The sequence below is a fragment of the Rhodamnia argentea genome, chromosome 1 (genome assembly GCF_020921035.1).
Source record: "Rhodamnia argentea isolate NSW1041297 chromosome 1, ASM2092103v1, whole genome shotgun sequence".
NCBI lineage: Eukaryota > Viridiplantae > Streptophyta > Magnoliopsida > Myrtales > Myrtaceae > Rhodamnia > Rhodamnia argentea.
The window spans coordinates 26,470,236-26,482,232 of NC_063150.1; the positions used below are offsets into that span (position 1 = coordinate 26,470,236).

Here is an 11,997-nt window from a genome sequence, read left to right on the forward strand (position 1 = left end):
GTGGTACTTGAGAATGATCAACACAAATGAAGCCCACAAGTTTGGACCATCTTTTTGTCACAACATGATAAAGCTACCTTCACACTCAAATCGACTTACAATGGTTTTAATGGTTAGCTTAAAATCTCATCATTCGTGGAACTTCAGTCAGGGAGGAGGGCGTCCTGGGGGCCCGCCCGGCCCCCCTGGAGGCCCACCAGGAGGTCCGAAAGGATCGGGTGGGCCGAAACCAGGCCCTGGAGGCCCAGGCGGAGGAGGGCCAAAAGCAGGCCCTGGCGGCGGAGGAGGACCAAAAGCTGGCCCAGGAGGCCCGGGTGGGGGCGGAGCAAAAGCCGGCACGGGTGGAGGCGGGCCTGGAGGAGGCGCAGGCTGGAGCGGAGCCGGACCGGGCGGCGGAGCAGGTGGGCCGGCAGGAGGCCCGCGTGGGGCCCCGAAGCAGTCGTTCAACAGCCAGCAACAGCACACGACGTACAAGCTGCACCGAAAATGCATTACAGGGAAAATTAAAGAGTTAATTCTGATGTCAGAGAAAGAATTAATAACGAAAACGAACACTTGTCACATTCCCAGTTCAGCTTTAGCTCCTTCTTCTTCTTCTTCTTCTTCTTTGTTGTATGAGAAATGGAAAACGCAAAAGCCGAGTCTTTTTTTTTAACCGAATTAAACTAAGGATTCGGAGAAGAGTTGAACATACACCTTCCTCAACACGTGAACAAAACTACCGACAATCACATTTGTGAGGCATAATTTCAATGATCAAACCGTCTTACCAAGTGACTTGCAGGGCCAGGAACATGCTACTTATAACTTACCAGGAAGAAAGGGTGGTGCACAAGCCATCAAAGAGGCCGCCAAGAAAGCCCACCGGCCCGGGCCAAGGTCCAGGACCGGGACCCCCAGGAGGTCCAGGCGGACTCCAACCAGGCCCAGGAGGACCGGGTCCGGGTCCGGGTCCTCCGGGCCGAGGCCCGCCAGGACCACCAGGAGGTCTCATTCCAAACTGGAAAAAAACCCTATTTTATGTGACCTTCGTGAAGCGCAGCGACCTCGAACTGCTAAACCAGCAACGGTTTCCAGATTCACTCTCTTCCAAAACTAGAGCGAATGATGATATACCCTTCAGACGGGCAGGAAGGTACGAACACTAGGGACCGTGGAGACGCAAGCGGAATAGAAAAAAGAAAAAGTGAGCTAAAAAGCAAGGAGTTGAGATAAGATTGTGAGGGGTTGTTGCGTGGACGCTAAATGATATATATACAGGAGCGAAGACCACCAAAGGGATGGTACGATCTTTTCCGGCGTCGTGTTTAATGGTGTTGGGTCGAACAGTGGACGCGTGGAAGGGGGGGTCTTTCGGTTTCTTCTACCAGGTTCTAGACACTTTCCGCTTTTTTGGCAAATCCGCCTGTCAAACCCTCTTCCAACTGCTCTTCCTTCCTATTACCTTAGCTACCTTTCTCTGCGGTCTCGGTCTGAACTTCAAACTTTCTGAACACCACTACAAACCCAGAAAGAGAGAGAGAGAGAGAGAGAGAGAGCTGAGGCCTTAGCCTCTCCCTCTCGAGCATGTCTCTTACGTGGGCTTGCTTATTAACAGTGAGAACTGGAGGTCGGTCAGACGGCGAAAGGCAGCAGCACGGACCACCTGGCCAGTCCCATGCACGGACAGGATGTGCCCGACAAAAGTTTGAAACGGTTCGTGCATTATCCCATGTACAGATGATATATGACACGCGTCCTTGAATCAGAACCGATGCGTTTTAGGATTCGTTGGCGCTCTCTCTCTCTCTCTCTCTCGCAACGCACCGTAACTTCACTGCTTCGCCGTCATTAACGTATCTCGTGCAGTACAGAACATTGGCCCGAGAGTGGCACAGAAGCACCCAAAACGCGACGTGCATGGAATGGGAACAATTTGTACTTGGCGGAGGCTCTCGGCCTCGCTTGGCCCTTCTTTCCGTTTGCTAAACGGCTGTTAGATGTGCATGAATCTTCCTATCGCCTCGGCCATGTGGTAATAGCACGTAGACGGATGTAGAGTAGTCATGCGCCTCTCCATGGAGATCGATCCTCCCCGATGCTGTCCGGCACCGGCACGAAATGAAGGACGCATTTCGAGGGAACGAGAGAAAGCATCAATAGAGGGCGTGGGACTCCTGCGTGCGTTTTGACAATTAACAAACAAGATTTGAGGACCACGTGCATCCCGCGACATCTCGGTACAATGGCCAGAACAGCTCGGCATACGTTACTTGAAGTGCCGTCTAGAACTGGGATTTGCAATTGCCGAGAGGTCTGGGAATTTGGGAAAAATAAAGAGGGAGAGGAAAACGTCACTCCAAAGGCAGAGAAACTGTTCCCTCCCAGATTGACAAACTCATTTTTCGATACAGTGGCACAAGCAAAACTTCTCAGTGCCTAAGTATTTGCGCACAGGGAAAATGTGCCTTGGTGAAGACAAAGAAAGCAATGGCTTTTTCTACCAAGGGGGGCAGGACCGGTGCCTAACCTTTGCTCATGCAAAGATAGATCGATTAACCCCCCCCAAAAAAAAAAAAAAAAAAATCAACAGTACGAAGATGAATAAATTGTAAATAACCTAAATGGAGTATTCCGCAAGAGGAGAAAGAAGAAAGGGAACAAGTACAGTTAGAAGAGCTTCCCAAGTTACAAATTTACACAACAGGAGGATTCGTAAAAATTGTGTAATAAATGGTACCTCTCAACAAAATATAACTCTCTCGCCTTGAACATAGAGTAGCCGAATCCAGTCTTCCTAGCATCCGGAATATCCTCACGTGAAAAAAAAAAAAAAAAAAAGGAGAAACTGTATCATCTGTCCATCTCAATCTTTCATCCGAGTGTTCGCCACTTCTTTTCTCGTCTGTGCATGCCCATCCCTCTTTGAGTGTTTCTTTTTCCGGGGAGCACCGACGGCACCGGAGTCAACCAATGGTCCCGACCAAGTTTGGAAGGATGCTTTTGGATAGGAAAAATTCGTGGAACTAAACGGGACGTCAGGCGGCTCAAAAACTGGATCAATATGATGAGAAGTACCCAAAGGATAGCCAAGCGTCCCATCTTGGTGTGGAGGAGGAAATTTCTCACTCTTGCTCTTTGCATTTGCATGTGAAATGAGACGCCGTCTCTGGCATAAACAAATGCAGATCACAGTAATACATGATAAGTTAGAATGGCTTCCTCATTCCTATTCAATGACTATGCAAAACATAGGACATGGTGCACACATACATGGGCATCAGATTACCAGAATGCACAATTGTTATATTTCTTGCCATCACAAAATATGAAACCTTCAAGACATGCGCACAGCTTGTTTGGAGCCTTAAAAACAGAGAAATTCTACTTAATAACTTTGTTAGGGCCTGCCTCAAATCAAGGATCACAGTGTATCCACTAGTCGCATTTAGAGAAACAGTTGCAATTTCTAAATTGGAGTGTAAGAATTCTTCCAGCCAGCTTCCTTGCTTTTTCCAAAGGCAAAAGAAAAGGAAAACCTTTCACAAGGCAGTATGAGGCAAGCAGAAACAATATCATCATTGTCATGCCAATGAGAGATCCATGGCAGATGGAAGGGATGCAGCATCAACAAGTCCAGATTAACAAGGCAGACAACATCAGCAGACAGTACATAAAAAGTTAGCTTATCTGCATACATCAAGATTGGCTTGAAGCTCAGCATTGGCTTCTGGAGCAGGTATGGCCCTAGGACGAGGTCGTGTTTTCTTCACCCCGTCAGCATTACCTTTGCCAGCCGCTCTCAGTCTGAAAGATGAAGCTCATTTTAGTTTTGCCCAAAAAGAATGTAACTGGTAAAGCTAGACTACATACAGAAAAGAGACTCTTAATATTAGAGGACAGGGCAAAGAATGATAAGGTAATGCTCAACATAAACGAGAACATCCTAAATAAGGCAAGAGAATGCTTTTAATAAGGTGAGATAGCTAAGCAATTATCACACAAGAAAGGAAATCCACTCAATACCAAAGCAGAGCAGTACGATCAAATTGAGGAAGTCTAAAAGGATAGAAAGATCATAAAAGGTGTCTACAGTATAGTGCCTAGGAACATCTGTCACAGAACTATTGGACGTGTTAACAAAATAAACAACCAATTTAGCAGTTTCTTTCGGGATTACATTTCATATATAGCATGAGATACCCCCATCCTGATTTCAAAATATTTAGCTAAATCTTGTCATTCTTCTTTCTTATGCCTATTTCATCTCCTTTCTTATGCCTATTTCATTTGGTCCTCTATAGTCAAACAATAGAAGTATATATCTACCTTCTAGCTTCTTCATCCCGTAATTTGGCATCCATTTCCTTGCTTGGAGGGTATTTTGGAAGGCTGGAAGGTTCACAAGCATAGGGCTTGGTTGTGAAAAACTGCAAAAGAAAGAATAGTTTGCACAAATGACGCCATGCAGGTTTCCAAATTGTATACTTGAGGCCAATGAAACATCATACATCTCATTTTCTAAAACAAAAGCAACGCCAATGATAATCCAATTAAGCAAGTAATAGTCGTAAGAACCTAAAGTTAGGAATCAATTAGAGCAACCACAATCCAGATTCGCAGAGCCTCACAAAATCTTCCCTCTTTTTGCCTTCAATGACCTCACTTTAACAGCCAACCATGTCTGCTATAATAATAAGTATCAATGATCTCATCGGACATCATTTCACAACTTCCAATATTCAAGAGCATGAGGAAGTCCCGGATGATTCCATTATTATTCAAATCAACATTTGTCAGGTCTTATGGAAAAATCATATTGGAAATAATGGTTTATAACTGGAGAATCCACAAACTCTTGCTCTGGGTAAGTCTTAAGTATACCAAAATCCCCAACCAAATGCTGCTTGCTTGGTTTTGCTCTCTGTCTACTGTGCCAAACTTGAATTGAAATTGCACAACAAAATAAACAAGTGCAAAGCATGTGTTAGATCGATAGCCTCAAACCTGACTGATTGAGTAATCACAGCATCTATAAAAGGCAAAAGAATTACGAGCTAGCCCAATACCCTTAAAAAAGGATGGTTCTAGAGAGAGGAAAGAGGAAAAAAGCCCTCAAAAGACGGAGTTTCCATCATCATAGAAAAACTAGAAAGAACAAGTTAAACATTTCACAAGTTATACAGTTACTGGAGCCTATTTCTTTTATAAAAGTGAAAGCACGCATCAAACAGAATGCAGGATATATCTCATCGGTAGAATTAAGTATTATTAACTGAACTAATAAAGTAACGATTCGCTGCACAAAGATAACATCCAAATGCAGGAGCGTAAACATAAATGAAGTGCAAAAGGACTCACTTCACTTCTTAGAGCAGCAGTAGCATTTAGGCGTTCAGCTGGGTCAATTGCAAGAAGGGTTTCAATCAGAGGTAGAGATGATGGTGGAAAGTCCTTAAATGTCTCAGCTATGCAGCGTTTATATGATTGCTGGGGCTTAAATATGGTTGCATGAGGCAACTTCGACTTTTTCCAGTACTCTTCTGAAGGAGAACCACATAGCTTAAATATCTTGTGCAGTTGTTCCACCTAGGCAAAACAAACAAGCACAATGAGTGTCATTCATAATCTTGAAAAGCAGTGAAACATCATCATGTCAAACATTGTACTTGGAGGATTGAGCTGACTACAACAAACAAATTTATCAAATGAGTCTAAAAGGAAGAATTACATCGCTTTCACTATTTATTGGAATGTCAGTTGCTCATTAAATTGCAGAAAGCCAAAAAGCTCCAGCAAAGAATTTGACCGTCCCATAAGAAGGTGTAAGTCTATTACTCATTGGTTCAAGAAACAAAAGCACTAGGCATGCCCGGATAGTGCAAAAACATTAGCAACAGAATCAACTGATACAGTCAGAAGTTAACCTCAGTTCGACCAGGCATAATAGGCTTTCCAGCTAAGAGCTCGGCCAGGATGCAACCCGCACTCCAGAGGTCCACGCCCACACCATAATCAGTAGCCCCAAGAAGAAGCTCCGGTGGCCTATACCACAGAGTGACCACCCTACTAGTCATTTGCTGCTTGTGATTAGGATCAAAGAAAGAAGCTAATCCAAAATCAGCAATCTGAAGAATTCCATCATTGTCAATAAGTAGGTTTGACCCCTTGATGTCACGATGTAGGACATTGCGATTATGGCAGTGTTCCAGTCCAGATAACAGCTGGTGCATGTAACATTTGACCTGCAATACCATTCAGGTAACAGGAGAAAAACTGTAACCCAACTTTAAGCATCTCTTCAAACAGAGACAACTTCAGGAAAGCATACAGTTTCAACAACCCACCATTGAAACTAGAAGCTGAGAAAACAATCTTACCTGAGACTCGGTGAATTTGATCCCAGGGCTCGCGGCAAGTCCAGCCAAGTCATGCTCCATATATTGAAATACAAGGTACAAACTACATGACATTCTTGATGTCACCAGACCCTCCAACTTCATAACATTGGGATGATCCAGGCGTCGCAGTATCAAAATTTCTCTTGCCATGAACTTTACACTCTCTGGTTCCACATTATCAAACCGCACTTTCTTCAAAGCGACAATCTTCCCTGTTAAAGTATCCCTAGCTTTATAGACATTACTGTATGTACCTTGCCCAATCTGAAAATTTGACAAATAATAGCTAAGAAACACAAATCTGAATATATTTTACCTCATAGCTAATAAATACAAACGGGATGTTAATGAAGCCATAAATAGAAAGCTCATCCAAGACATGCAGAAATATCCTATTCAAATTCTTACTCAAGTCAACCGGACAAACAGAATAACTTGAAAACGACCAATAAGACAAGCAAACTGTCAAATATCCACAGCATGAAGCATCTAAAAAAACCACCCATTGACCTCCAAGTGCACAAACAATCAGATCACCGAAAAACTGTCTCGTTTCTGTTCAGATACAGAGCTGAAAGTCATGTATTCCTGTAATATAGACACCATCAGCAATGCAAACAGTTCAACAGTGTCTCGCACACTTCAAAATCATCAGAAAAGGCAACAAATCGCTGCATTATTACCTCGCCGGGCTCACCACAATAAAACAAGACGAAATCCGAAGCACGAAGCACCAAATCAACATCACAGGAGCCTTACCTTATCGAGCTTCTCAAAGCTATCCGCTCGCCGCGGCGTCCAGCCATTGATGGCTTCTCCGGCGAACTCCGACAGCCACGACGGCCAGCCGGCGGCGACCTGCTCGCCGTGGACGTGCTTCGGCGGGTTGCTCCTCCTCGGATTCGGCCTCGAGCTGCGGCTCCTCTCCCCTCTGGCCCGCACATTGCCCCCATCCTCAGCCACCCTCCGACTGCTCCCATTCCTAACCTCACCGACCTCCAACTTCGCAACCTTGACCCTGACCTCCTCCTCCGCCTCCTCGCCGCCCTCCTCCCGCGCCCGCTCCCTCTCTACCGCCCTCCCCGACGCTTGCTTGCCGAACACACACCCCATCGCGCCCGCATTAACCCCCTCATTGACCCATCCTCCCCCGCCGCCCCTCGCTCCACAGCTCGGAACCCGAAGCAGCAACGCCGATTCTCGCGGGAACCACGCTCATCGGCTCGCTTCCGCCACTTCGCCAACACTCCCCCCCTTCAGCTCCAATCCGGAAACCCTAGAAAGCGGCGATGCAGCGCGCGGGACGAGGTCACCTCCCTCTCTCTCTCTCTCTCTTCCTTCGCACCTCCTCCTTCTTCACACCTTTTTCCCCGAGCTTTTTCCGATTAAAGAATGCGGGCGTGTAACAGTTGAAGATGACGCATCAAGATCAACACCAAGAACCAGAAGGAGGAGAAGGGGAAAGAGCGGTTTTAGCTTTCGCTGTGTGGAGAGACAAAAGCAAGAGGAGAGTAATGATTACTTGTGTTTTGGTCTCTGTCTTAGAGAGAGAGAGAGAGAGAGAGAGAGTGGCTCAGTCAATTGGTCAAAAAAGAATGAGCTCATAATAAATTAAATTAAATTAAATTAAACACACATAATGAGCAAAAAAAAGGGCAAAGCAAAGAGAGCCCCAAAAAAAATAAAAAATTGAAAATTAGTGGAAGCAAATTTTAATAGCATAGCATAAAAAGGGGTTAGGTTAACAACTATCTTTATTTAGCATGCATTATAACAAGAAATCCTAATAGAAGCCATCGCACGATTCGCTTCCGCCTTCCATTCTTGATAAAACTTATCCAGAATCAATTTTGCAAGAGGCCAGATGACTACGTGAATTGCTCAAAACAAATCTCAATCAGCCCCCCTCTCACGATATGAAATAGTGCCGTCTAGATGTCGTTAAACCGTGCTGCTTTTCTTATTTTGCTATACGTGACGGATGTTCTGAAAATCGAATAATCGATGGGTGTTTTTTTCGCCCTTTTTTTGCGCGAGAAAGAGAGTAGGTTTCGTCACGATCATTTTCAGAAAATACTGCTCGAATATTTTCCTTCGGAATAAAATCTTAATGCCAATTTAATTATTCGATAAGCGTCTAAGAATATCCAAATGCAATCTTAGCTTTTTCTAATGCGATGTTGCGCTCTCATGATTGATTGAGAGAGACTCCGGTGGGAATTAAAGTTGCATGGGAAGCGAAATGGCTTGGCTTTTTTTTTTTGTGATTATTCTTTTTTTTTCGGGGGGGTGTTTTAAAAAATGCAACCCCACGTCTTAATTTTCTATTTTTTTTTAAAAAAATTTGCTGGAATTTAATTCTATTTTTACTTTCCGTCATGCACGGAGCCAAAAACGACTGCGCTGCGCACTGCGTCTGCGCTCGCTAGACAAGTCAATTTTGTTGGATCCCCACCACAGTCGCCGGGGGGGCGGCTTATCAGGTGCGGCAGCGACCACTTTTTATGCAATTCTCCAGCCAATCAGAGATCAGATATTATCTGGCGGCCAAAGGAAATGAAAAAAGTTAAAAAAAATTCTAATTTTTTCCGTTTTACTTTAATTTCAAAAAAGATTACGTGACGGTGAGAATTGATGTGGTCATGCAAGCGAAATTGGGACAATGAAGTCCTTTCTTGCAGCAGCGTGCAAGAAAACTCAGTGTCGTTTTCGGAGCAGCTGTATTGTCTTTTGTGGGTCTATGGATAGAACAGTGTGCTCTAATGTTTTTTTTTTTTTCTCCTTTTTCTCTTTCTATCTTTCGTACAAATATTTTTTTTTTTTGGGTCGAATGCAAATATTATTGTTTTTTTCTTTTTGTCATAAGGAAACTTTCATTTCATTTTAAAAAAAAAGGGCACATGGCATCAAGACAAAGCCAATTACAAAGCGTTACAATCAAGTGCAAATATAAAAAATAGATCAACTTGGTACTTGCTGCAGCAACTTCCTCATTTCATAAGAACGGATTTGTCATAATGTCATAGCACACTCGGGGGCCGAACGTCGAAACTCGGATCATCATCGGTGATGAGCACACGCTGAAATCTTTATCTATAGTAACGGTTTTGCCAAAAAACGGTGAGCGCGACGTTTGGCGTCCCCGGCATCATCATCGTACAGAGATAACAACAACACCAATATGTTGAAAAAGCACGAATAACGCCTCGTAAACCCTAGAATTATATTTAGATCGAGATAGAAGAACTTTCGAATTTGGATAAAAATCTAAATCGGGAGAGGAGCTACATAATAGTCTATTTGATCGAATTACTTTCAAATAAACTCACCATTGAACGCAGTGAGAGAGGAGCTCCAGAGATTTGAGAAGCGCTCGAACTACGTTTACGAACTCAGTGAAGAAGTTTTGAAGATTCTTAAAGACGAAGAGATAGGGAGATGGACAAAAGTATAAAGAGGAAAAGATAGGATGGGAGAGGGCTGGCGGCTGTGAGATGAATAAAAACCCTACAAGTATTATTGTCAAGTAATGCTCATTTGCTCTTTGTATACTTGTGCTGAAAAAGCCGTTGCATAGAAATTATGTTCAATCCGGGATGAAGCGTGCTCTACCATTTAGGTATTTAGCTCATGAAACGAACAAACGAATTGAGCTTAGAAGTGAAGATAGCGGATGCTCATCTTCGTCGGGTTGACGCCGGCGATTAGGGTTTTTGCAGCTATTTGCCCGAATTAGAGTTAGCGATGCTAGACTTGATTCATATATGTGATACGATGTAAACCACGAACTATAGAGAGAGAATCCGAATAAGGCATGACACGATAGTTATAACCCGCATATTTGACAAGAATTAAAATGATTTTACCCCGACTTGGTTGTTTGGCTCAATATAAACAAAACTTTGGTGCTTTATACTCGCACCAATTGATACAGATTGAATATATAAGAACGATAAGCTAACATGAAATGTTGACATTAGAGTAAATCCAGTGGGCGTAGCATGCATCATCATCCGCTTCAAATTCTCGGGGAAATGAACTATCACATTCCCAGCGTTGCAAGCGTTGAAGATCACTTGAGCTATATTTATTTTGAGGAAAATAAATGATTTAAAAAATACTTTTCAACAAATGATAGCTCATATCTCTTATAAAAATGAATGAACGAAGAATGCTTTATTTTTTGATGAAAATTTTCAGACATAAATTGCTGTTGAACATGAAATTTTTTTTTTCTATTGAGTAATTATTTCAAACGATTCAAGGTGATTATTCTTTTTGGAAAATATTCTTCAAAATATTTATAATCTAATTTCACAAAGTTAATCTATAATAACAATGCCACTTCCTCTTGTACTTGCTAAACCGAAAGAGCATGCACCTATGAAGTGTCGGAAAGTAATAATGCGCACACGTTAACATATCGAGGAAATACGTAACATTATTTGTTGTAATCAGAAAAAATTATCATAGAGAAGGCAATAACAAAAATTTAATGCTGATCAAGCTAGATTACAATCTTTATAAGTGAAGATTACAAATCAAATAAACTTGCTAAATACTGTAAACTCAAAAATAGAATTGGACAAGAGGTGAGGTACGGCTAACCGAGTCTCCTTAAAGGCTATTACTTCTTGCCGGCGGTACTAAGCGACTTCACGAACTATGCCTCCCAAGATACAACACCTCGAGCCTATTTGTATCAGTACTATACGAACAGGACTCTATCGAACACTTCTTGAAACCGGCACACTTAGAGGACGAATAGGAGAGAACAAGAGGATTATGGCTCGAGTTGTGACTTGTGATTTTGAACTACGGATATAGTCTATTTATAGTTCGAGAAAACGTCGGTAACGCCGACATTAAACCACATCGATTGCGGCGACATTAATCCACGTCGGATACGATCTTTTGTAATTGTGCTAATTTAGTCAATTTTGCCTACCGGCACTAACATGGATAATTTTTATTATATTTTTTTATTTTTTAAATTTTTAAATTATTTTTTGTCTTTTTCTTTTCTTTTTTTTTGTGTGCATCCCTAACATAAAAAGAGAGAAAAAATTATTAAAATAATTCAAAAAATTTAAAAAATTATTAAAAGGTGTCCACGTCAGCGTCCGCTTTCCAAATGGATTGAAATAACACAATTATAATAGATTTTTTTTAATTTTTTTTGGATAATTTTCCCCTAACGAGAATTGTCATGTTACATAGATTCTCGAATTTACCTACTTCAGGTAAGATTCCCCGTCATGAAAAGCTGATACTGCAACATGTATAATGCAGAGTCCGTGCACTCTATACGGTTCCTTTTTCAGATTAATTTTCATGCGCGACAGTTATTTCGTATGCAATTCTTGACAGTACACCTTGTTTTTCTTTCTTATTGATAACTTTTTCATGGGGCATATATTTGTATTTCATACTTTTTATAGACTTTATTTTTGTACCAAATAAAAGAGAGGCTTATTTTTTTTTTTAGCCTTTCTTCATTTTTTTTAACTGCGTCGTCATTGTTGAAAAAAAAAAAGAAAATTTGATAAATGTATATATATATATATATATTTTATAGGAATGATTTACTTGTTATTCTCATTTTTAATTTATAGAC

General features: G+C 42.1%; 2 protein-coding genes across 7 annotated transcripts; both read right to left on the minus strand.

The window, feature by feature from the left end:
- On the minus strand, positions 1-1,237 carry LOC115753676 (basic proline-rich protein-like). 6 transcript variants are annotated; one of them, XM_048273275.1, is made up of 4 exons: positions 813-1,237; positions 346-475; positions 284-309; positions 2-244 (listed from the first exon to the last, which is right to left on the minus strand). In XM_048273275.1, the coding sequence occupies exons 1-4, from the start codon at positions 992-994 to the stop codon at positions 148-150; spliced, it is 435 nt and encodes a 144-aa protein (XP_048129232.1). In that variant the 5' UTR covers positions 995-1,237; the 3' UTR covers positions 2-147. The 6 variants fall into 6 exon arrangements, with proteins under 6 accessions (XP_048129230.1, XP_048129232.1, XP_030548257.2 ...); XM_048273273.1 differs by having other exon boundaries at positions 1-309; XM_030692397.2 differs by having other exon boundaries at positions 4-475; positions 813-927; positions 982-1,237.
- Positions 1,238-2,647: 1,410 nt separating this feature from the next.
- On the minus strand, positions 2,648-7,913 carry LOC115753681 (probable serine/threonine-protein kinase At1g54610). The gene is made up of 7 exons (XM_030692400.2): positions 7,140-7,913; positions 6,360-6,644; positions 5,907-6,224; positions 5,341-5,568; positions 4,309-4,409; positions 3,678-3,786; positions 2,648-3,148 (listed from the first exon to the last, which is right to left on the minus strand). The coding sequence occupies exons 1-7, from the start codon at positions 7,491-7,493 to the stop codon at positions 2,846-2,848; spliced, it is 1,698 nt and encodes a 565-aa protein (XP_030548260.1). The 5' UTR covers positions 7,494-7,913; the 3' UTR covers positions 2,648-2,845.
- Positions 7,914-11,997: the final 4,084 nt, after the last annotated feature.

Excerpts from the sequence above, each read along its gene's own strand:
- LOC115753676 (XM_030692396.2), bottom strand. The coding sequence starts at position 994 with ATGAGACCTCCTGGTGGTCCTGGCGGGCCTCGGCCCGGAGGACCCGGA. Across the intron at positions 476-812 it reads TGCACCACCCTTTCTTCCTG|CTTGTACGTCGTGTGCTGTT; the intron begins GTAAGTTATAAG and ends TTTTCGGTGCAG.
- LOC115753681 (XM_030692400.2), bottom strand. The coding sequence starts at position 7,493 with ATGGGGTGTGTGTTCGGCAAGCAAGCGTCGGGGAGGGCGGTAGAGAGG. Across the intron at positions 5,569-5,906 it reads TTATGCCTGGTCGAACTGAG|GTGGAACAACTGCACAAGAT; the intron begins GTTAACTTCTGA and ends TGTTTTGCCTAG. Across the intron at positions 4,410-5,340 it reads CTGCTGCTCTAAGAAGTGAA|TTTTTCACAACCAAGCCCTA; the intron begins GTGAGTCCTTTT and ends TTTCTTTTGCAG.